The sequence below is a fragment of the Nanorana parkeri genome, unplaced genomic scaffold (assembly GCF_000935625.1).
Source record: "Nanorana parkeri isolate BGI_ZX_2015 unplaced genomic scaffold, ASM93562v1 scaffold304, whole genome shotgun sequence".
Lineage (NCBI taxonomy): Eukaryota > Metazoa > Chordata > Amphibia > Anura > Dicroglossidae > Nanorana > Nanorana parkeri.
Window position 1 is genome coordinate 1,123,090 of NW_017306572.1, and position 25,749 is coordinate 1,148,838.

The 25,749-nt window shown below is 42.9% G+C and overlaps 1 protein-coding gene across 1 annotated transcript in view; it reads right to left on the reverse strand.

The window, feature by feature from the left end:
• The window catches only part of LRRFIP2 (LRR binding FLII interacting protein 2), a 78,481-nt gene extending 53,291 nt beyond the window's left edge, over positions 1-25,190 (reverse strand). Inside the window, exons 1-4 of the mRNA XM_018557796.1 lie at positions 25,054-25,190; positions 12,687-12,838; positions 3,308-3,403; positions 926-976 (exon numbers count right to left, since the gene is read on the reverse strand). Coding sequence (XP_018413298.1) covers positions 926-976; positions 3,308-3,403; positions 12,687-12,776 — 237 coding nt within the window. The 5' untranslated portion in view covers positions 12,777-12,838; positions 25,054-25,190. The remainder of the gene's footprint in view (positions 1-925; positions 977-3,307; positions 3,404-12,686; positions 12,839-25,053) is intronic.
• Between the last annotated feature and the right edge of the window lie 559 nt (positions 25,191-25,749).

A 25,749-nucleotide genomic window follows, 5' to 3' on the forward strand; every position in this document is an offset into this window, starting at 1 on the left:
CAAACTAGCGTCCTCCCGTTACCCTAAGCTCAGTATACCGTGAGCTACAGCTCGCGGTATACTGAGACGCCGCAGCCGGAGCGGATCCCGACCTGGACGTCGGGATCCGCCCAGCTGCGTGAGTGACAGCTGGCTGCCTATCTAGAGGCAGAGCCAGCTGTACTCGCCCCCTCCCCCGTCCGTTCTGCCAGTCAGCGCTGGCAGATCGGAGCGGGGAGAGGGGAATCCAGCCCCTCCCCCTGTCACGGCAGAGAGCTGTGACAGGATCGAAAGGTGAGCGAACCCGGTATGTGTTCGCTCACCTCCCGATCTACTGAGCCGACCTGTGACAGTCTCATTGTAACAGGTCGGCTAGAACTATGAGGTGAGTGGAAATCACTCATCTCATAGTTGTACTTTAACATCCCACCAACATTTAAACCCTAACCTTATCACTTAACCCTTATCCTAAACATTAACCAGTTAGAATAAATGCCCCCTTCTCCCAGGCCCTAACACTCTTCCAGGCCCTAAACTCATCACCTAAACTAAAAGTAACCCCCTTCTGCAAAATATTAACCATACACTGCACCAAAGCAATACTAAAGAACAATAATAGTCTCATGCTGAAAACAGAGCCGATACTCTGGCATCAAAAAAATACTGATGCAGCCTCTCTATAAAAATGATTCACAAAATAGCACTGCATGCAGAAGGCAACTTTTAATTAACAAAGAGTAAAAAAAAATATATACATATTTAAATACACATTAAATATACAACATAGATATTTTTAAACAGAGCTATAAAGTTTATATTTATCCATGTGTATTGCTGTTGAAACACCCTGGTAAGTATTTAGCAGGTCTGTTAGTGGTTCACATCAATTCACCCTGTTAGGTGGTTTTATAAGCAACACATGCATAACTGACACTCTTGTGCCTACCATCCATTTTTGGATATGTCCCCATTTTCTATCATGGTAGCGTTGGGTGTGCTAGAAACAGGCAAGACTTACAGGTCAAGAAGGATAGAACAAACATGTGAATTACGAAGTTATACAGGTGTATGACTGAAAGCAAAACATATATTCCAGAGTTACAATACAGAACAAAATCAGCATGTTGCAGTATGACTGTTGCTCATAGGAGTATGAAATGTGAATTGTGCAGTACCGTGCGATTAACGCACGGAGATGGTGTGAACGGGCTCTAAGACCATTCCCTGGAGTCTCTCCTTCCTCCGCTGCAGCGGTCTAAGGATCTTTGAGTCATCACGTTCTATACAGTTTATAGAACGTGGGGACGCCGAGGGACATACCATCACTGCAGTGGAGGAGGAATCAGGCTTCAAGGATTTGCTATCTGCTCCAGTTTTGAGAAATCTCCCCCATTTTGTTATTTTTTTAACAAAACATGTATGCGTTTTCGAACACATTGGAGTGAACAGGCCCTTAAGAAGCAGAAATCTAAATTCTTCTACAAGTGCATGACTGTTATAGCTATAGAAACCACAGTTGTTTTTTAATTTTCACACAAAGCCATTGTGCTGCCATTGGGGTTAAAGGCATATTTAACTATTGTAAAAAAAATTATAACTTGCAGAAAGAAAAAATGTGCATTTATAATATTTTGCATTGGAGTCTGCAAAGCATTGCAACAACGATCAGTGCATTGCGAGAGCAATGTTTAGGCTCCTGCAGACTATTCCTCTAGCCACAGGTTTGTACCGAGTCATAGACTTTCAGTTATAGAGCTGGAGGATGTAATCACTTGACTACAAATGTGGAGAGTCCCTCTGCCATCATTTTCTCATTCACAGACCCTGTGAATGGATGACACAGCCGTGCTGAAATAAAAAATATTCAGAATGCTGTGGGGAGAAGAACTGACTCAGTTAAAAAGGGTGGGGGTTGTTTGAGTGTGGGGGCAGCAGAATGGCTCCATGCTCTGTGTTATACCCTAATTATGGGTGTCACATGGTATACAGGTAGAAATAGCCTTTAAGCTATGTCAGATAAGATACAAATGGGGATTGAGGTCATATCTTGAATCATTTCTATGCTCTCTGCTGTGTGGAATGTGAGGCGTTTGTAATTTCAAGTCTAATCATATATAACATCCTAGGTACACTTTATACCAATGTGTAGGACTGATATTTTTTTGCCGGGAACATTTAGAGGCCCATCTTTTATAGCTTTTAAATCACTGACGTTAAAAAGCCTCATAAAAAGAAACAGCAATGCCCTTTAACATTAATAATAGGGAAGCAAGCTTTAGAATAACATGTATTAAAAATCAGAGCCATCTTATAATTCAAGGATGTCATTACTTTTAACTATGGCTGTTCTGTCTGCATCTGAGGGAAAGCAGCTCAAATCCTTGGCTGGACAGGACTCAAACATTCTTCCTCACATACAGATTATTCTGCAGATATGTATTGCCCTGAAGATCAAATTCCTTTGTGATGACATGCAAGAGTTCTTGTCATAGTAAACATGGGTGGAGAAAGATTTCAATGAAGTGAGCTTCCGCTTTAGAGGTGTAAGTGACACACCTATTGCCAAGTCAAAGTCTGTCTAAAGTAAGACTTTTACCTATGTTCATTTTCCCAGACAGTACATAACAATGAAGCTTATAATGATAAAGGAAAGCTAAAAGTTGTGATATACCACCAACATTTCTTCGTACATTACATCTTCTACATCAACCAGAAACTGATGTGGGTGCATTCTGCAGGGAAAGCCGACTACACTGCATAGCAGACCAAATTGTCAGTGAACGTTACCATCAAAGTAAGCCTTACTAATTTAAGGCTTAACAGAAATAAACAAGATGAGAGACTGAAGGCTTAGCACTCGAGAAAGGGAACACTTATTCATATACATAGAATATTACAGCATATGAATCAGAAGTGACATTTACAGCTCAAACATAAAACCTGCAGCTATAAACAATCAGATGTTTAACATGCCTTGGGGAACGCACACTGTCATTTTTGCTATTTTGGACATTTCCACATTAACTGCACATTACACAATCTATGGTAGTACTTTCCAGAGGTATTTAGGACGTAAACCTCACAAAACTTAGACTGACCCAACTACAAACAAAGAAGCCATTTCAAATATTTGCTTTTTACAAACATAATATGGGTCCCCAATAAAGCAACTAGAGCAATAGAAGACTATCAAAAAGAATACTGTATAGTATAACAAATAACAAAGGAATCTGATTCAATGGTGCAATCAATAACTTCAATCATATGTATCAGCGCCAACAGTGGTAGGGAGTAAAAAAAGGGTGCTTGACAATTCGTATTAAACAACAAGCTGTACCTCTTTCTGTTGTCGTTCCAGCTCTCGCATCCGGATATCTCTTGCTTCAGCTCGGGCAGCACGTTTTGCAGCCAGTCTTGCCTCTGCCTGCAAGAAGAAATCAGTGTCAAAATCCTCAGGTAGTTTGCTGGACAGATTTCAGCAAATAGATACACACTAAATCTTTAACAATGGCAAGATTTTTGCTACCTGGCATCAAAACATTTCAATATTTTCTACATTCAACATAATGATGTTACTGTACGATTTATTTTTCTGTTGACAAGCGCATTGACTCTATCCCAATCATTCGCGATAGAAAAGAAGATCTCATTTGCAAGCTAAAAGTGCATATCCCCAAATATTTTTTTTAAAAATCAGAACCTTTGAATGAAGAAAAAGACTACAGATGATATATCTGTGCAAGTGGTACATCTTTTACGAATTTTAGCTTGTGAAACATCATTGCTAAACAGGCCTAAACTGGAAAAATGAAAGCATATGCACTGATGCACAAGGGGCTTTCCATGTGATCCTATATGAGTAATGCTCTCAATCAGCATGATAGGGCACAGACATGCAGGGGGTCATTTACTAAGCAAATTAGATGCGACTCATGCCATCTCAAAAGTAGCAAAGTTTATGGGACAGCTGTTTTTGTTTGTATTTGCAACCCCGATGCCTGGAGTAGTGGGAAGCCAAACGAATTTGATCTGCAACAGAATAAGCAGATGAGATGAGACAGGATTTCACTCAAAACTGAAGCACAATTTAGAACTGGTCAGGGTTAGGTTTAATTATGCGGCAGTTCTACCTTAGAGCAGTAGAGGAAGGAATTTAAAGTGACACTAAACTGAGGAGTTACAACTTAAAAATAGATTCAAGTACCTTAACTATTAGAAAAATGTATCTTATTTGTGTATCACTCGGCTGTAGATCCTCAAATCACCTCTGAATTCATGCTGACACTGTCCTTCCTTCTGGAGAGGGGGCTACTTTTCTTCCCCATGGTCTCTGTGTATGTTGTGCAGTAGTCACTGCTCCAAACTCATTAGCCACTCTCCAGAAGGAAGGACAGTGTCGGCACAAATTCAGAGATGAGCTGAGGATCTACAGCTGAGTGACACACAAATAAGATAAATTTTTGTTAATAGTTAAGGTGCTCGAATGAACTTTTAAGATGTAACTCCTGATTTTAGTGTCACTTTAAGTATGAGATTAAAATCATAGTAAATCTGTCTCATTGCTCATGGTTAGTATTGCTTGACTGTACAACAGCAATGATCAATGGCCCCACTCAGTTTGTCACAGTGCTAATTGTTGGACAAGCATGTTAGCTTGTATGACAACATTTCTACACCATTCTATTTAAAAAAATGAATGTTATAATGTGTCAATTTTATATATATATAAATATATCCATTTATCCATATCCATATATATCCATTTTCACAGTACAGTCATTTCAAACCCCATATACCTAAGATACATAACCATCCCCCATATTCCATCATGCTAGAGTATAACTTTTGTAAATGAATGCGTTAAAAAACACTCCTTTTTCTAATCCACTTGGATACAATATCTTTTTTTTTCAATATCAATAAAAAAAATTAAAAAAACAATATCGAATGTGTCTAATTTAACATAAAACAAGCAAAATGATTTAAGAGCCAATCCTGTGAGCAGAACATGTGCTTTCCAATGAACTAAATCTAAAATCAGATATTTCCTTTTAACTGAACCAATCACAGGGGCCAAACTTCTCCGTACAACAAAGGTACCAGTTTATAAAGTCAGGCAGCGTGCAGTTGCATTCACAGAAGGGAAAATGTCTGAGTGGAAAACATCACCCATGTTACCATGACTTCCCGAGACAACAAATACAAGGAAACCGTACAGTCATCACAGCTTAAAATAGAAATTCACACTGGTGTGAATTACAGACATTGAGAATTGTATTGGAATGCCATTGGTTAAATCATATTCATCATGTCACAAAAATCAGTACTAGAAACAAAGCAATTTTTACATCTGTGTAAGAGCAGATTCCTGCTTGAAAGGGTGTCCAAATGACTAAAAAGGACCATTTACAAAGGTTAGGGGCCACATCAATGGGCAAATTTAGATTACTTTTGGGTGCATAGTGCTAGTGTGTGACACCGGTTTGAGACAATTCTGAGACTATTTCGAGTTCACCGGCAGGTGCCATTGACCAGGGGTTAAACTCTAACTACAGCTGACCTCCCGAGCTGAATTGACCTGCTTTAAACTACTTTTGCATTTGCACTGACCTGTATGGCGAGAGAAGCAATTATGATGCAAACAAACACCCATCAGGACAGGCCCCAAAGCAGGGGTAACCAAACTTTGGCCCTCCAGCTGTGGTGAAACTACAAATCCCATCATGCATCTGCTTCTGGAAGTCAGGCCTGTGGCTGCCAGAGTCCTGCAATGCCTTATGGGACGTGTAGTTTCAGCACAGCAGGAGAGCCAAAGTTTGACTACCCCTGCCCTAAAGTGAACCTGACCTAAAAGGTTTCTAAGGTAACAATCCTGAAGTGAATGCTCGTTAAGGCGCAATAGTTGGATTAGTCTTCAAATTGACAACTGTTTCCCTGTCGAGTTATGTGGACTCTAAGCCCATGCTGTGTATGGGGCCTCAAATTTGGCCCAGGTTGAGATTAAAAGAAAAAGTATTTTTAACACTGAAATTACCGTATTTTTCGCTCCATAAGACGCACTTTTTTTCCCCCAAAAGGAGGGGGAAAATGTGCCTGCGTCTTATGGAGTGAATACCTATCGCCGACGCCCGGGACATGCAGTTTCGGGCGCCGGCGGAGTAGTTTCTTTTTGTACATTCAGCCCTGCTCCTGACAAGCAGAGCTGAATGTACAGTGGGAGCCGCTGTTCGTTTAATACAAGGGATCTAATTAGATCCCTTGTATTAAATCGAGCGGCGGTGGCATCGGCGATCGTGTCCGCCCCCCCCGCCGTGGTTTTCTGGGTACCCTGTTCCTCTGGGGGACCGTGACCCGTCACGGTCCCCCATAGGAGCTCACCATAGAGCCCATTGAGCAGACGAAGAACGTCGTTCTTCGTCTGCTCCGTGTGATTACTGAGACAGCGCCACCTGTCTCAGCTGTCACTAACTGCAGCTTCTGTGACAGAATTTCTGTCATAGAATTTCTGTCACAGAAGCCATGCGTCCTATCGTCCGGAGCGTCTTATAGACCGCAAAATACGGTAATTTATGCACACATTACTCTCTGCTCCTAGAGTAGACCTAAGCAGTGGTCATAAGATTCAATGTGGGTACCGGTTCCACTGACACCAGTCCAAGAGGGGGTTTCCCACACTCTAGACAGATTTCATAAGGGCTTCTACAACTAATCGATTATAAATCGATAATGAGAATAGTTGGCAATGATTATCATCGATTAGTTGATTGTCGATTAGTTGCTGCCGCTCTGCTCCTACGTTCTCCTTCCCAACTGGTGCTGGCTGCAGAGGTCTGTGTCGCTTTCAATCTCCGCCTGTAATTGGCAGAGGCAGCAGGGACACAGACGACTGCAGCTGGCACCAGTGGGGAGAAGAGACTCGGTGACTCTGCAATCCCCCGCTGCCCCACCGTAAGTCCACTGCTGCTCCGTTCCTCCACTGCCTGCCCCGTACCTTCCCCCTCTTCTGCCGGTGTTCTATCAATTCCTCGGACTTGAGTGAGATAACTTATATAAACATTGTAACTGGGATGATGTATGTTAGTATGGTTGAAGGGTTGTCTAGTGCACACTATGTCACATGTATACACAAATGGAGCCACAGCTCCAGGGTGAATACCGCTGTGACAGATGTGAGCAGGTTGCACTTCTGGAAGCTCACAAAGATCTGGAAGAGGGAACTGCAACACTGAGGAGGCTTGACAACCTTGAGGAGTCTGCTGATCACTGAGCGGACAGTTAATGGGGTTGATGTGGAGGGGTAAGTGAGGATGATCAGGTAGGAAGCTGGGTTACTGTAGCTAGAGGGAGTGGCAGGGGCTTACAGAAGAGGAAGGCCAGCCCTGTGTTTGTGCACCCAAACAAATTTGCTAAGTTGGGTGAATGTGTGCGGGTGGCAGACTCAGAGTTGGCGGCTGTAGATGTCACTGCTACCCCTATCAGCCGGGAGAGAGAAGCCCATTTAGTCCCGGGGGAGGGGGGTAGGTGAGGGCAATGCAGGAAGGCCAGGACAGGTTGTGGCAATAGGGGATTCTATAATTCGGAGGACTGATAGAATAGTTTGTCGCCTGGATCGCCTCAACCGGATGGTTTGCTGTCTCCCTGATGCCAGGGTTCGTCATGTGGTGGACAAATTACTGGGAGGGGCTGGGCATGACACAGCTGTCTTGGTCCATGTTGGGACCAATGACAAAATACATGGAAGATGTATACTCCTCATGGTTGGAGGAGTATTTAAACTAGGATTGAGGGGGGAGGGAGTGATACCTCAAACAGGGGTCAGACTATAATGGAGGGTGGAACAGGGGAAGATGGGGGGAGGGAAATCGAAATGGAAAAGGAGATTTCTATATTGCAAACAAACATTGGAGACTATTGCACTATAACAAAAGATACAGCTATTAATTAATATAGTGAAAAATATAAAAACAGCCTGCATTGTTTGTTCGCCAATGCCCGAAGTTTGGTGCATGAGGAGAACTATGATATAATTGGCATTGCTGAATCTTGGCTTTGTCCTTCACACAATTGGGTTGTTAATATTGCTGGCTGTGCTCTCTTTCGGAGAGATTGGGTAAAACTAAAAGGTGGCGGGTTTGTCTCTATGTGCAATGTGATGTAAGTAGATAAAGCCTGGAAAAGTTTATGTTAACAATTTCTACAGGTGTCCCAACTTTTGTTGATTACTCACAAGTCCTCTGCTGTATAAAAGCAGTGTTGGAACACACTGAGTTACTACACCCTCTTAAAAGGAGAACTATGGGGTTAAGGCTTTTCCCCATAGTTCTCCTTAGGGTAACGGGAGGACACAAACTAGCGTCCTCCCGTCACCCTAAGCTCAGTATACCGCCAGCTACAGCTCGCGGTATACTGAGACGCCGCAGCTGAAGCGGATCCCGACAATTATGTCTGGATCCGCCCGGCTGCGTGAGTGACAGCTGGCTCTGCTTATCTAGAGGCAGAGCCAGCTTTACTCTCCCCCGTCCGTTCCGCCAGTCGGCGCTGGCGGAGCGGGGAGGGGGGAATCCAGCCCCTCCCCTGTCACGGCAGAGAGCTGTGACAGGATCGAGAGGTGAGCGAACGCCGGTATGTGTTCGCTCACCTCCCGATCTACTGAGCCGACCTGTGACAGTCTCATTGTCACAGGTCGGCTAGAACTATGAGGTGAGTGAAAAGCACTCACCTCATAGTTCTCCTTTAAGCAACATTTTGACAGTATTGTACTGCAAGAAGTAGTATACTGTTCTCAAAATGGCGAGAGAAAGGCAATTAACAAAGGAACACAGACCATTAGAACCCTTAAAAGTGTTGATCTTTCCTTTAGAGAAATTGCAAAGAAAGCCAAGGTGTCAGCGAGTACAGTTTCCTACACCATCAAAACGCACTTAGAAACTGAAGGGAACTCTGAGAGGAAGAGATCAGAATCGGAAGACAAGAGAAGATTTCGAACTGCAGGTTTGACAGGTCGAGTGGCAGTAAGAAAGTCATTGCCAAGATAGCAAAATAAGAAAAAGGGGCTTTGCCTGGGCTATGAAGCACCGCCAGTGGACTATTGAAGACTTTGATGAATCAAAATTTGAGATCTTCGGTTCATCACGCAGGGTTTTTAAATGCCGTTGAGTAGACAAAATGATGGTTGCTCAGTGTGAGACACCAACTGTCAAACATGGAGGAGGAAGCTTGATGGTCTGTGGATTTTTTGCTCGATCCAGGGTCATCAATTCACAGAGTGAGTGGCACCCTGAACCAAAATTACTACCACAGCATTTTGTGGCACCATGCAATAGCTACTGGTGTACACCTACTTGATCAGGGGTTCATTCTACAGCAAGATAATGACCCAAAACATACCTCCAGCAAAGCAACCTACAAGTGCAAAACATTTGTGGGAACTTCTGCAACAGTGTTGGGAAGAACTTTCCAAACAATATTTGATTTCCGTTGTAGAAAGAATGCCATGAGTGTGTTCACTTGTTATATCTGCAAAAGATGGCGACTTTGATGAGTCAAAAATTTACAGGGTTATTCCCAAAAGGTTGAAGAGTTTGGAGAAGACGGGAGAAGTGAACAATCTAAGACAACATAGCTGAACTGGAAAATGAGCTGAATTAGAAAATTTTTCTTGGGCCTAGATTGTTCACTTCTCCCTTCTCCAAACTCTTCACCCTCCTGTGAACAACCCTGTTAGATTACATTTTGTTTAAAAAAAACAAAAAACTATTCCATGATTTCTTTTGGATATCCAATTGTTTATTTGTTCTATGCTTTCATTTCAGAGTACACCGAGACATTAAACTTCGTAAACTTGAACAAAAACTGGAAAAAAGGGGTGTTCTAAAAGTTTTGATTGGTAGTGTATACACACAGGGGGAAATGTATCAAAACTGGAGCAGACAAACTGGAGCAGATGTACATGACAACCAATCAGCTTCTCTCTTCAGTTTGTTCTGTTAAGATTTGAAAATGAAAGAGAGAAGCTGATTGGTTGTCATGCACAAGTCAGCTCCAGTTTTGATACATTCCCCTCACAGTATTTAGCGAAGTTCTGCATCATTGCGTAACATACTGTAAAATTTTTACACATTGTTTAAATTGTAGCCCCGTTAGACATCTGTAAACTCCACCTGTTAGACATTCACTAACTCTCTGTGGTGTTCAAACAGATACCAACAGCTGATCACCAGCCACATAATTCTATCTATAGAACAACTTCCTAGTTCACAATATAGTGATGACACAGGCAACTGTCTACTGATAGCAAAGCCATCTGCTATTCCAGGGTAAGTTTATGTGCCTGTTCTCCTAAAGTAAGAGTTCTTCCATTCTCAAAACAAAACCCCTTTTGATTCATGTACTGCTTTAAAGTATAACTGCATTCTCAATACAAAGCTTTGTAACTGTCTTGGGCTACAAATTATCAATGAACAACAAACATGCATGAATGATGTGTGTGTAATATCTATTCAGTCGTATGCGACTTAGTGATTCTATGCGCCAGCTCTCTGGACACCAAGTCTGATACACCAGAGAGCCTTTCCATAGAATTTTCTTGGCAATTCTTTTTATTTTTACAAGGTAAGTCACCAGGTCTTCACTCAACGCTCACCATTTACAATACATGTGCATAGCCAATATGTACAGACATACGAGGGCTGATTCCGAAAAGAGCCAATTAACCTACCAGCATGTCTTTGGAGTGTGGGAAGAAACTAGAGTACCCAGAAAAGAACCCATGCAAGCACTGGAAGACTATACAAACTGTGGAGATAGTGTCCTGGCTGAGGGTGAAACCAAGGACCCCAGTGCTGGACACAATGACATGTCCTTGCAATTTTGTCATATGTATAGAAAAAAGTACGGAAACAAAGTTTTGCATGTAATAGGGGCAGGTGTAACCTGTGGGTCCACCAAGAATAAAACAGAATGCCACAAGTATCTAGTTATCACTCCCCAAACATGCCGTAGCTGGGCTACGCTGAACCATAAAAATACAATGCTGATTTTCATCAGGAGCTTCCTCTACTACACTTAGAATAAAGCTGTGCTGACAGTTACCATGATGTGGTAACGTAGAAGAGAACATACACATTTTTTTTACAGTTTTAAAAAAAACTTCTAGTCCAAGGGCTAAAGCGGGGGACCAGACTACCTGTCCCTCATGACAATTTTCCTGTTGTGATTAAAACAAATTTCTTAACCAAAACCGCATTTAACCGTGCTAGGACGCGTTTCTCAATGGTCATTGCGGTCACCTGAGAAGTGCTTCTTAGCAAGAGTGCTTGTAATTTGCAAGTGAAATTCAAAATCCATAACGCAGGGCTGCACTGGATGGCAGTACAGGGTACAGATAGTACACCCATACTGGCGGAGGGGAAGGACCTTTCACCAAAGAGTGGGCTGAGAGGGGGCCAAATGTGAGCGGGTAATTCCATTTTCCTAAATTACTTGGGAAAGTGAACTTACCTTTTAATGCACATTGTGCGTGTTATAGAGCGCTGCTGCCCAGGAGGGACGGACGAGCAAGCTGCTACAAGTGATCTGGGTGGCTTGTACAAAACGAGCGGTGGCTCCCCTGCTCTACAAACAATGTAGAGAAAAAACACCTGCCCGGCGCCCAGAACTGCATTTTCCAGGCATCGGGTGATAGGAATTCCACACCCCTGTCACAACATACAATGCATGTTATGTGCGTTGGTGCGCTGAGGTGTAATTTATTCTGGATGGCACTCTAATGCCCCTATCCAGCACACCTGTGTTGCAGCACAGTACAACACAGAAAATGCTACGTGCACAATTTTTGGCTGCGTTAAGGATTGCATTCAAATGGTACTGTGTGATGCACACATACATGGTGTGAATGGACCTTAAAATCAGGTTTCAGTCAGAGTCTAACAGCTTAGAAACACCTGAAGGGTGTTTCCATTAGAGGAACCGTAGGCTGAATATTTTAGTGAGCCTAGTTTAGGCGCAGGTACACCTTTAATGCCAGCTCTTGCAGATGGTTATCATCTGAAGCTTACAGGTGGCTGAGGTCTCTCTCCCCACCACCATGTTGCAGAGCTGGGTGTCAAAGCAGCTGATCGTTAAGCACCATTGGGGTTACATGAGAGGGATGGGATTGAGTCACGTACTACCTCATACCCTAAAGTTTCAGGTATGTCACTTGCCTTCCCTGAGCAGAATTGAACAGCAGCAGCAAAGTGAAGGCTATTATGAGCGTCTCTAGAGACCGGCATTACCATTAACATGATGCGTTGTACTTCATGAGCTAAGCACAAGTTCACTTTAAAACTGTTATGCCATTGTACAGTAAATAGGTTAGCGTGCAGTTTAAAGTATTTTAGAGTGTAACTCAGGTCAAAGTGTTCTTTTTATAGCTATTTTTCTGACATTTTTATTTCGGTCTGTGACCTGATTGGGGATCTTTCTCTCACTTCCTGCTCTTATAATGCCCATAAAAATAGGAGAGCAACAAAACACTGTCGCAAGTCTCGCTATTTGTAAAAATGTTTTTCGGTTCTTGAGAAATTTCCTATAACTTCCTGTCTAGACAGGAAATGAGGTGAATTTTCTATAACAGTGACACAAGACTAACATTACTAAATAAAAAGCTGGTGTTGGGCTTGAAGATAGTATTGAAAAATGAAGAAAGTATTAGGAACAAAACCAACCTCTCTTGCAATATGACTCAGGGCTTCATCTTCAGCAGAAAATCTGTCTTTAATTTGGGTACGTTTCCTTCCAGATCCAGGAGTCCCCATTTTTTGTCTTTAATCCTATCCAACTTTTCCAGTTCCTCTTGCCAACTTCACAGCTGCCAGCCTTCAATAACCAGAAAAAAAAAATTAGACAAAAGAACACAAAAGGCAATTATTCATATACAAATGAAATGCATCATAAAAGCATACCATATGTCCTAGAAATGTCATAGGAATGCAGACAGCAGAATTTATATAGGCTTCATTACAACTCATCCTCATATAAAGTGCACCTTTCATCAAAGAAATATGTAGGCTGCCACTACTGACCTCCCCATTTGAGAATGTTAGTTTCCTGGCTTCCATATTGATGCTTTGGCTTCAATGCTTTCAGAGTCACTAACAATAAACATGTATAAATAAATACAAGGAACCAAGACACTTTTCTGATACATATTACCAGTGCGTCTATTTTGGGTTCATAATCTACAGCACTGAAGCTGGACTAGTTTAAAAGTAGGTCGGTTATGGCAACCTTCGTACTTCTCACATAAAAGGTGCACATTAAGTACACTTGTCATAAAAGAAATATGTAGTCTAATACTACGTGCCTCTTAAAACATGTTTGTCTTTAATATTTCTAAACCACTGTCCCTGAACAAACATTCAGGTTACTTAAAGTCGAGGAAAGTTCAGAAAATAGTGTGTATGGAATTTGATCCAGTTTAAATCCAAAAGCATCAGCATGACAGCCAGGGAACCAGCTTTTTCAGAAGGGGAGATCAGCTTTCCCAGCCCATATATTTCTCTCTAGGTAGGTGAACCTTGACAAGAACTCAACAAAATAAAGACACTTTAGCATTAGAAAATCTGAACTGCAGGCAAACAGACAGATGTAAATAGACAGATGAAATACATATCGGGGAACTGTTTTACCAAAGGATTTCTATTTGTGTTTATCCAAATTTGAGATTTTCACAGCTCTGCCACACAGCACAGTTCAGTCTAGGCCTGTCTGATTTTTCTGTGCTGCAGTTGATTAACACTAACTCACACCTAGATGTTTTGTTAACGTGCGTCAAGGCACATAAAAATGCTCGCTTTGACACGGTTTCCCCAAATGTGCACAAACACGAAAACACACTTACCTATGTTGCCATTACTAGTTAATGGCACCCCAAACGGAGGCGGGAAATTACACATTACAGATTTTGATACATAGGCTTCTTTTCTGCCTTTGTTGCGCATACAGGAACCACTGAAATCAATGGGGACATGCTGCAAACGTAGAAAAAAATGCGCATGAACACACACAACTGCGACGCGTGTCCCTGGTACCACTAAGTGTGAATGGAGACAAAATCTGTGACACGCTTCCAACTTTTTTTTTTTTACCATATACATTTTTTATTGTGGACAAAGAAGAACATAGACAGTCATACAAAAGCTGTGCTGGTTACAATAGACCTGTAGTATTTTCCTTGTCTGGTACGGACTGCGCTGGTGTGAACAGAGGCCAAAAATAGCATAGGTATTCATTAGGATGCATTTTGGGTCCGGAAACAATCGGGTGTGGTCTGGTCTGAGATGATCTGGATGTGCTGTGAATGGGCCCTTAATGCTTTCAGAATGAACAACACTGTCGCCCTACAACAGGAAGTGGAAACATAATGGCAGGATCAATAGGTAATAAAACTATGTTACGGAGTGGGGCCTCAGAAAAACTGACTGCTGTGGTAATGCTAGTGGCATGCTGCATCATATATGTCTTCATTTTGCCCACAGTTTCAGTTTAATCGATCATGAAAGGGGCCCATTAACAGCAATGATGATGCCAGTATTCACTGCAGGATCAGGCTTAAAGACCCTTAACTCATGACCCATTGCAGAGTACACTTCAGTGCTTCTACAGTTGTTAGGACATCAAGGCTGTACATAACCAATTCGGGCCAGACAGATTAGAAAACACTACATTACAAGGTATGCATTTATAATTAAAGTGACACTACACTCAGGAGTTAAAAGGAGAACTATGAGGTGAGTGCTTTTCACTCACCTCATAGTTCTAGCCGACCTGTGACAATGAGACTGTCACAGGTCGGCTCAGTAGATCGGGAGGTAAGCGAACACATACCGGCGTTCGCTCACCTCTCGATCCTGTCACAGCTCTCTGCCGTGACAGGGGAGTGGCTGGATTCCCCCCTCCCCGCTCCGCCAGCGCCGACTGGCGGAACGGACGGGGGAGGGTAAAGCTGGCTCTGCCTCTAGATAAGCAGAGCCAGCTGTCACTCACGCAGCCGGGCGGATCCAGACATAATTGTCGGGATCCGCTTCAGCTGCGGCGTCTCAGTATACCGCGAGCTGTAGCTGGCGGTATACTGAGCTTAGGGTGACGGGAGGACGCTAGTTTGTGTCCTCCCATTACCCAAAGGAGAACTATGGGGAAAATCCCTGACCCCATCGTTCTCCTTTAAGTCTTAAAAATGCATTCCAGCACCCTCACTTAACTATCAACAAAAAGGTATATAATTTGTGTATCACTCAGCTGTAGATCCTCATATCATCTCTGAATGTGTGCCAACACTGTCCTTCCTTCTGGATGGTGGCTACTTATGTTTCCCATGGTCCCTGTGTGTATTATAAAGTAGCCACGGCTCCAAGCTCACTCCTGTGATGGACTACAATCTCAATACAAATTATTAAACTAAATGTGAGACTGTAGTCCATCATGGGAGCGAGCTTGGAGTGGTGGCTACTTTACAACACCAATGGGGACCATGGGGAAGAAAAGTAGCCACCCTCCAGAAGGAAGGACAGTGTCAGCACTAATTCAGAGATGATTTGAGGATCTATAGACGAATGATGCACAAATAAGATACAGCAGACCTTAACCCTCTTTGGCAAAAAATCACATTAGCATGCAACTCTGCATGCTGATATGAAATAATCATACATTCATTAAACATATTTTCATTTTAACTTACAATATCTTGTTTTCTACTTCCTGGCTCTCTTTTGCAAAAAGAGTGATGTAATGTGCCCAAGCTTTGTATCCTGGGAAGGTTACATGAGCAGAGCATTGCTGGGGGTCCCTGGTTCGAATCCCGGCCAGGTCACTATCTGCAAGGAGTTTGCATGTGGTTGCGTGGGTTTCCTCCAGGTACTCCGGTTTCCCCCCACACTCCAAATACATGCTGGTAGGTTAATTGGTTCCTCTCTAAGTTGGCCCTCTATGTATTCATGTGGGATAGGGACCGTAGATTGTAAGCTCCTTGAGGGTAGGGACTGATGTGAATGTGCAACTATGTAAAGTGCTGCGTAAATTGTCGGCGCTGTGTAAAGAAATAAATTATCATCTGTAATCACATGAGATCTCAGGGAAAGACATTTTCCTCCCCTCAGATGATATGCATGGTCACATGTGCCAGAGTTCCAGGAGGTGAAGGTAGATTAATCTGCCCTTATTAAAAAAAGGGCCACTGTGAGAAGACTAGGGAAGAAAATAAAAACACGGTATGCATAGAATAAAATGCCAGCAATAATCTAGAAGCATCTGTTTGTAGATAGTGATTACTAAATATTTCTAAAAGGTGCCTTTGTTGTCATTTTGAAAATATGGATGAAGTTCCTCTTTAAAAGGTACTTGAATGCATTTTGTAAGATTTAACTCCTTAGTTTAAATGTCACTTTAAATATTGACATTTGGACATTTGACATTTGGAACACAATGTAGAAAAGTTACAACTACTGTCTGGTTTTTAATGCTATAGGTCCCCACTGGAGACCCTTACTCTTACTATTGGTCTCAGTGACTAACGTTTACCGTGCAGAAAGTGGTGGAAAATCCCCCAAAAATTGTTGTAATGGCAACAGGAGGTGGGATCAAATCTTGCAATGGGTAAACCTATTCCGGCAACAATTGTCTAAAAGGGATATCCCCTTGCTTTATAGAGATCTCTTCTTAATTGCTATATGAGAAAGGAAAAAGGAAATAGGAGAGAAATCTCCCTATTGGGACAACAAAAAAATATTCAACCCATTTCCTACTCTTTCCAAAACTAAAAAAGTTTTGGAAAACTTACATTCACAAAGTGAAAGCAACCTAAAACAGATAAAATATGATTATGTCTTCATAGTACAGGTCGAGCAGACCATTCACTGTTCATATAATACTCTTGATTTACAGAAGATCAGCAGGAAAACATTGAACATTTTTTTAAAATCCAAAGCAAAACTTTGTTTCCATTCTTTCCTGTCACTGAAAGGCATGCGAGGAAGAAGGACTGGGCCCGAGTCATCTTAAATTTACAATCAGTTTGTCAGACTTGGCAAACACATGGCAAAAGAAAACAAAATTATTTATCGATTCCACATTTCTTTTTAATTAGTAGTAGAACAAAATGAAAATGAACAAGTTTAATTTATTGCCATCTGTACAAAAATAACATACAAGTTTCCACTTGTAGCAGTTGAGATTTAGCACAGCAATAGCTAAAACTACCATGCCAGGCAGACTAATATAACCATTGTGGGAGGAAGCATGCACTCAGACACAAGGACATCCCAAAATACCTCGGCAAACCTATGCGACAACTGTAGCAGTGTATTGGTTTATGACACAGAATAAAATAAATAAACATGACATTTAATTTACTAAAGCACTGCTGCATTTTTTTTGCGTTCACACTGGACTGGAACGCAGGCAATGTTTTAACACGCGTCCGATCGCACTGCAGACGGGGGAAGTGGTTACGGTGCCAATGACTTCAATGGACCGCCAAAAAAAAAAAAAGTTTAAAATTAAAATGAAATAAAATAAATCTAATAATAATTAAAAAAAAATGTAAAAAGTCCCCCGCCAGCACGCGCGTCGCCACGTAAACACGCCTATGGGTGCGCCCCCAATGAAAACGGCGAACAGCACACACATGTTGGGTATCGCCGCGCACGCCGGAGTGAGAGCAATAATTCTAGGGCCTGTATTTTGGGGTATCTCTAAATTGATGACCTGTGGGGGCTTTTAAAGCGTCTTCTGTGGACTTTTTGGGGTACTGCAGTTTTCTGCCGTTTCACGGACGCACGCAATTTGTAAACTGGACATGTTGGGTATCATTGTACTCGTTGTAACCATCTTTTATATTTTGTTTAAAAAATTGGTATTTTGTTGTGTTTTGGGGCATTTAAATTTGTCACAAAATTTTGGGGTTTAATGAGGAGTTGCGCTAATATTGCGCAACATAAAAATTTGCAACTACTACAATTTTATTCTATAGGGTTTTGGCATTCAGAAAATATATAATGTTTGGGGGTTTTAATGTGGAATATAACATGGATGCAAACAATGGAAAAAAAGGCCTCAGTCATGAAGGGGTTAAAGAGTATTGGGAGAGAGAGAGAGAGATCCTTTACAGTGAAATAGTCTTCTTCTTAGGGTGCATGCGCGCATTCCCATGGGTAAGCAGAAGTCTATTGGACTGCCAGAAGCCACCATAGGCACAGTTTTCCGATAGGAAACAATGGGCAGCGAAATGCATGTGCACAAATAGGAAGGGCCAGTGGGGGCATTTTCACTGGAAAGCATGTGTGGCACTAGGCAGGGTCACACTATGATTTTACAATAATGTCAAAACAGTTTATCAACACAACCATATTACCATTTGCAGTTCTATATTATACTAGAGCAATAGTCTAATGTTCACTGTAACAGCCTTATTTACAACAGTTATAAACTTAGCTGACGGTATTCTAGTGTATCATAATCATAGTACCATACTGGTTTGATAGAATAAAGTGTCCTCCTTTTTTAAAGTGAAAACACGGATTACAAGTATATTCCTTTAACCTACACTAATCTGAGGAAAAAAAGCTACTGCATTCGATGTATTTACAGTACCTTGTTTCCTCTCTCCCTTTTCTGCTGTGCATACACGTTTTGTTCATCATTTCTCAGATACTGAACTTCATGCCAGGCACTATCTCTCTGTATTAATGATCAAATAACTTATAAATAAAGACACTCTGACTCCCGATGTGCACAGATCACTGCATTGCGTCTTTTCATGGGATGACCTCAGTTTAAGAAGAGCACGGCCAAGGGCCATTCCAAACTCCACTGAAAAATAAAAAAATGAATTGTTTTGGCTGGGGGTTGGTTTGGTTGGTAAAGCTTATTGCAATGTCATCGTCAGCCGTCCTCTTTCTCCGGAACTAAAGTCAGCCCATTAAGGACGCAATGCAGTGATCCTATGTGCGATGGTTCTCCACAGTGTCTTTTAAGTCTTTAAAGTAGAACTGGAGCCAAAACTTTTATTTTAGTTTTGGATGGAATAAACGAGGATTATAACTCGTCAGCTTTGGTTTTTTTTTTACCATCTGTGGCCAGTTGAAGAATTTCCCTTCACTCCCTGTCTGAAAACCACAAGTTTGAGGTGAGAGGAAATCCCTCCGAAGAGAAAGAAATTCCTGGTGGTCAGCAGGGTCATCAGAACTAGTGCCCCCATTTGAAGATCTACCAATTATTCCTTTTCAGATGACAACCCAACATTTCAGATTGTCTTTCATTTTCAGTGATATTCATCAGGGCAAATAGGGTGAATCTCCTGAACAGGGACATAGACGGCAATAAAAACCTGCAGGTGTTCTAATCCCTCTCCACTCTATCCAAAACTAAAAACAAGTTTTGACTTCAGTTGCACTTTAAATGAAAAGCATTTCAAGCCTCTGTTAAAGCAGACCTCCGCCCTGGAAAAAAAAAAAAAGTTTGCACCCCTAAATTAAACCCTCCGCCATGCAACATGAAAATCCCTCCTTTTTTTTTCCATTACAGCCCCCCCAGTCCGCCCCTTCCATTCTTGCCTAGACGAGAATGACATGCTCTGATGCAGGTGCCTCCTCACGCCACACATCCCAAGCATCAGCTTACAGACAGAGGAGAAAGACGGGCACAGGACCTGACAACTGGCAGCAGAACACAGATCATGCTGCATTCACTGGACAGTTGAGTATGTAAATTGGGAAATTTAATTCCACTTTTCTGTTTATTTGAAAGATGTCAGAACAGGGAGTGAGGAAAAGCTCTTCAAATCTCTCACACATACAGCAACAAAACACACATTTTGTAGCCAAATAAAGAAGGTTTAAAACCTCTTTAATGGAGAACTATGGGGTCAGTGTTTTTCCCCATAGTTCTCCTTAGGGTAACGGGAGGACATAAACTAGCGTCCTCCCGTCACCCTAAGCTCAGTATACTGAGACGCCGCAGCCAGAGCGGATACCGACCTGGACGTCGGGATCCGCCCAGCTGTGTGAGTGACAGCTGGCTCTGCCTATCTAGAGGCAGAGCCAGCTGTACCCGCCCCCTCCCCCGTCCGTTCCGCCAGTCACCTCTAGCAGATCGGAGCGGGGAGAGGGGAATCCAGCCCCTCCCCCTGTCACGGCAGAGAGCCGTGACAGGATCGAGAGGTGAGCGAACCCGGTATGTGTTCCCTCACCTCCCGATCTACTGAGCCGACCTGTGACAGCCTCATTGTCACAGGTCGGCTAGAACTGAGGTGAGTGGAAATCACTCATCTCATAGTTCTCCTTTAAGGATTTTGTTATCTGTGTATACACTGGGAGGAATTCCACTCTCTTCCCGTCTACAAGTGATGGTGTCAAACAGAAGAGGAAGTAAAGAGAAATCTCCTCCATGGAGACAATGAGGAATAATGTGGGGGAAAGGAAACCATAGAGAAAGCTAGTTTTCAGGAGCTTTGCTTTCCATACACTACTTTCCTACAAACAAGCAACAGATCCAATTTATAAAGCAATTCCTGAAATCAAGAAAAGCTAATAACGTAAGTAAAGCAATCTAGGAATCAATGTAACAGTGATAATGTCAGAAAGGCCACTCCGTTTATCTTGGGGTTCCATTTGCAGTGGGCAAGTTTCCTTTTTTCTTTGTAACTTCCTTTCTCTTTGCTTTATGGATCACCGATATTTCCTTCACTTCCTGTGTCATAACAGGAAGTACGATAAGATCGCTCCAAAGTAAATGAAATGCTCTCTCAGATCGTTGTCAGTGCAACAAATGTCCCTGTTGGTAGATTACCACTCTGTTTATGTTCCACTGACAATGCAAAATATTGGCTCTCCTCCGATTTAAGCTGGCCATACACCAGTAGAATTTCTTTCAATACTTTTATTTCTCGGAATGTTCATTGAATATTCTAATGGTTAGTGGAGTCTAATCGGCGTTTGTTGACAACCATAGTGATGAGGAACACAAAAGGAGCACCATGGAAACTTTTTCTCGCTTTTTATCTAAACGAAAAAAATTCTAACCGTGAATGCGATTTTCGTTCAGGAAAAATGTCTAATTCCATTCAAATGGTAGGTCTGGATGCATTTTTTTTCCAAATGAATCTTCTTGACTCAATGGCAAGATTGAATGTTCTCACAAACAGTGTATGGCCAGCTTTGCAATACCAGTATAAAGATGATCATCAAGACAAACAGAAAGAGTGAAGCACCCAAGCATGGAACAATAAAAACCTGACTGAGATTCTAACCCATCCCTACTCTATCCAAAATGAAAATAAAAATCTTTCTGCTTTTTTCATACAATTTAAAACAGCAAGTAAATTTGGATGACAACCGTAAGGCCTTGTTCACACCAAATGCAGAGCAGATCCGGTTAGGTTTCTGCACACACAGTGCAGTGGGCTGTGCCGTGTTTTTGATGCGTTCCGGGCCGGTTTTGGTTAAAAAAATAATAATAATTTTTTTTAAGTTTAACATGGGCTTTCAGGCACTTGCATGCGTTTTTGATGCGTTTTTGATGCGTTCCAGAGCAGATCCAGAGCAGGTAAAATAGGGCTTGCCACAGTTTTTTCACCTGCTCTGTATCTGGTCTGGATCTGCACGCTGCGATGTGAACTGGAGGTCAAAATACCATAGGAATACATTGGACGCAGTTTTGATCCGGTCTGCACCTGCTCTGGATCTGCTCCGCGCTTGGTGTGAACAAGGCCACAAAAAAACCAAAAAAAACTCAGCAAATAACCCAAAGTCACTGAAGAAGAAAAGTTTCACTGCAGACAGAGAACTTTAGAGGCCTATTGACACCTTCACATCCTGCTGCGTTGTGTTAATGTGCATTATCTTTCATGTTAATTTGCACTGTGTTAAGGCAGCCTATTCTCAAAAAGGACTGCCAACACACCAGAACACCCAAAAAACAGACAACCACCAAATTTTCAAATGCTGTGCACCTCAACCCAGGGCAATGCGTTACCATACAAAGCATGCATGTGTGTCGCCTTAGTGTGTTGGGGTGTCAGTGAAAATTAACAGAACCGCAACACATTAACATGTGTATAAGACCAGATCTGCATGAGTTTCTGCACATGTAGTGCAGTGTGTTATACCGAGTTTTTGATGCGTTCCTGGCCGTTTTTTTTAAAGTTTAAAATGGGCTTTTCAGTGCGTTCCAGGGCGTTTGCATGCATTTTTATGCGTATGCATGCGTTCCAGAGCAGGTAAAATAGGGCTTGCTGCAGTTTTTTTTACATGCTCTGGAACTGAACGCTGCAGTGTCAACTAGAGCCCAAAATACCATTGGACGCAGTTTTGATCCGGTCTGTAACTGCTCTGCTCCTGGAACCCGCTTGGTGTGAACAAGCCCTCACAGAACACCATAACCAAGAGGTTTGAATGGGCCCTTAGCCATCAGCCTTCTGTCAGTACGGAATCGCAGATGAGAAAACAGCACGTGCTATACTTTTTTTTTTTTCCAGTACAATGGAACGGGATACCTAACACCCACCATTCACCACACTGTGCCCATAGAACTGAATGAAATGTCACTTGTCACTCAATAAAGTGTACAGTGCAATGTGCCAGGATCGGCCCCTCTGCACTGTGCCAGGTAACGCAGTGGCTGGTGTGAATTGGCCTTAAATCCACCAAGAATGGTGCAATGCAACACCAAGGAAAAGCCTTACATTTGGTTACAAATAGGCATGACGGTGTACTATATACAATTAAGCTTCGTTCAAGTCACCTCCCTATTCTAAATAGCTAGGGCAAAAAAAATAAAAACATACTACTTACTTTGGACCGAGGCTTACAGTTGCTTTGAGGAGTGGTGGTGACATTTTTTCTTTCCAATGGGATTCTGGGAAAGCTAAGAATGTCAAAACGCACAAGATGTGCTCCTACACTAAATCTCACAAGTCCCTTTGTGACAGCCTTAGGAGGTGACAGGTTCTCTTTACTGAACCTGTCACTTCCAATACAGGAGTTCCAACATGATCTCCTGTGACAGCTGAGACAGGAAGGCTGTGAGTATAGGCTTCCTGTGTCAGTGTTCACATGGAGCAGACCAGAGAATGGACGTTTTCCGCTCTGCTCTCCATCAGGAAACCCATGCATCCATTGCTGGGCTGAATGTGGGCTGGAAGTGACAGCAAACAGACTCTCAGGAAATCAGCAGCACTCAGATACCACAGAAAATGTAAAGCCTAGGCATGGGGAAAACACAAAACTCCCATTACAATGGGGATGCCCTGGCACTGCAAGAAATGAGGGTATTGGGAAAAGCAGCTCCCCACTTCCCCGTTAGTTGGTACTCACCTGGTCTCCCCTACTGTCCAGCATGTGGACTCTCCCTCAGAGTCTTCACATATAATGCACTAGGGACCCTGCACTGTACTTGATGACAAGCCAGCAGGAGCGAGGATCAAGTAAGTAAAAGTCTCTTTCCCAGGTACCCTAGACTTATACGAGCATTTAACTTCCGTGCTGCAGGGGCAGACCCACTGCAAGAGGAGTTTTTGGGGTTTTCCCAGAGTTAAGCTTTAAAAAAGTATGTTACTAAAAAAGCAAATGTTTATGATACACAGTTTATCAGCAAACAAAAGCTGGTCATATGCTGGAAATACAGCAGGAATGGGCTTTCATTTAAGGAACTGGCCTGAAAGTTCTCGGCTGAACCGTTACGGTTTGGGTATTCTGACAGCCTGTTAGAAAAAAGCCCAGCTATAGCGTGACAGAGCTGTGGGAGGGGCCCAGTAAGTCCACCCACTACTGGTTACCTACACAAGACTACAGGAGGGGGTGGATACAAGACCAGTCATCCCGCACAAAAAGAGAAAGCAACAGTGACTGGTCTTTATCACAGGCAACATTTCACGCTGGATTACTGATACACAGAGCACACCAAGATTCAATTAAAAACACACATGCTACATGTATTTAGAAACATATCCCAGATTTCAGCTTTGCGTTATTTATGGGTCATTGACCAGGAATAAGTATAGAGTAAAGAGATTATGATCATTGTTTGACACAGAATGCTTGTTCCAGATCTATGGCTCACAAAAAGTACTGCAACTAAACACAGCCAGACGAATAGCCTTTACAGAAAAGCAACAGCAGCCCCTATACTTCTCCATAGTCGATATCCCTATTTACCGGATCCTCAATATTCATGCTGAACGTAGTCCCAAAATTCTTGGCATAACAGTAACTGCAGTCAATCAGCTGCAGTCGCTGTTTGGGAAACCTGACAGCTGCTGTCAGAATGCAATGGACCAGCAGGGTGAAGAGTCCCCTCTTCCACGCTAGTCAATGCAGACGAGGGAGTCAAGCAGGGCTGAACAAGAGAAATCATAAAGTGTATGGCTAGGATAAATGTCCTTGAGCCCAGTCTTAGATTTACTTTAATGACACTGTAAAAGACCATGATGTCAAAACAATACACTTTAGGCCAGGGGTGGGCAACTCTGGCCGTCCAGCTGTTGTGGAACTACAAGTCCCATGAGGCATTGCAAGACTGACAGTGCCAGGCATGACTCGCAGAGGCATGTTGAAGGAACAGCGATGCCCACCCCTGCCTTAAGGCAATCAACAGTACAATGTTCTATTATTGTATATGATGTAAAAGGCATCCTCTCAGGGTGACAGTCACTCGTGCCAGTGTATGTGAAGAGCAGTCTGATGTATTAGAAGGCTGCACCTCAGGTGAAGGTTTATTAGTATTCAGAAGTGGGGCAGACTAATGTACACTGGGTAGGATACGATAGTGTTAGTACTGTGCCCACAAGCTAGGTCAATACTCCATAGCAGGCTCGCTGTGAAGTGTCCCGAGTTCCCTGTCCTGCTCGGTATGTGACAGGGCTATGGCGGAGAGGTGAAGCAGTCAGACCAGTCTCCATAGGCTGTCAGGGACTCTCCATTGTGCTTCCCTGTCTCTCCCCACAAACACTCTGCCCACACAGCGTGCCCCCACACCACTCCTCGTTCAGCATGCCCGGAACTCGCGTGTAATAAGCCATATTACAGACCTACCCCACGTAGCGTTCGGTATAACCCCGGTGTGTCTGCTCTCTCTCGAGGTTTCTTTCCCAACGTCCGGCCGGTGACGTGCTCGACGCAGGCGCACCACGCCGGCCAAGCCTGCAGCGCCGTGACGTCACGGAGGTACAGGAGGATTTGGCAAGGGTGAGTCTTGTCATGTGTTGACCAATAGGGAGCGAGATGTCGGCTGCGGAGGAACAGAGTGGCGAAGAGCGCACTCCAGTGTAGCAGACTTTCCCAGAGTTGTCAGAGTTTTGGGGGGCGTCGGCTGTATGGCCACTGTACACTAGCCTTTCTTTAAAGTGGAAGTAAAGTTGTAAAAAAAAGCCAACAGACTTTATATGAAAGAAGAGACTGTGTAAGTGCTGATTGATGTCACATGCATTGGGGCTGCGCTGGCCCTTGTTTCCAGCGCAACCTCAACGCAAGACAAGGCAATCTGCCTTGTCACAGACAGGCTTGTTTCACACCACTGCGTTGCAATGGGAACGCGGTGATATGTACAGGAAAAAAAAGTATGGCATGCTGTACTTTTTTTCAGCGCTGTTGAATGTGATGCTGAACAACCACCTCGCACCCCGTTGTGCCCATAGAACTGAATGAAATGTCACTTGTGACATTTCAATAAAGCTGTAACAAAAAAAGGTACACTGATGCAAAGGGATCGGCCAGCTGTGCGTTTAGAGCAGTAGCTGGG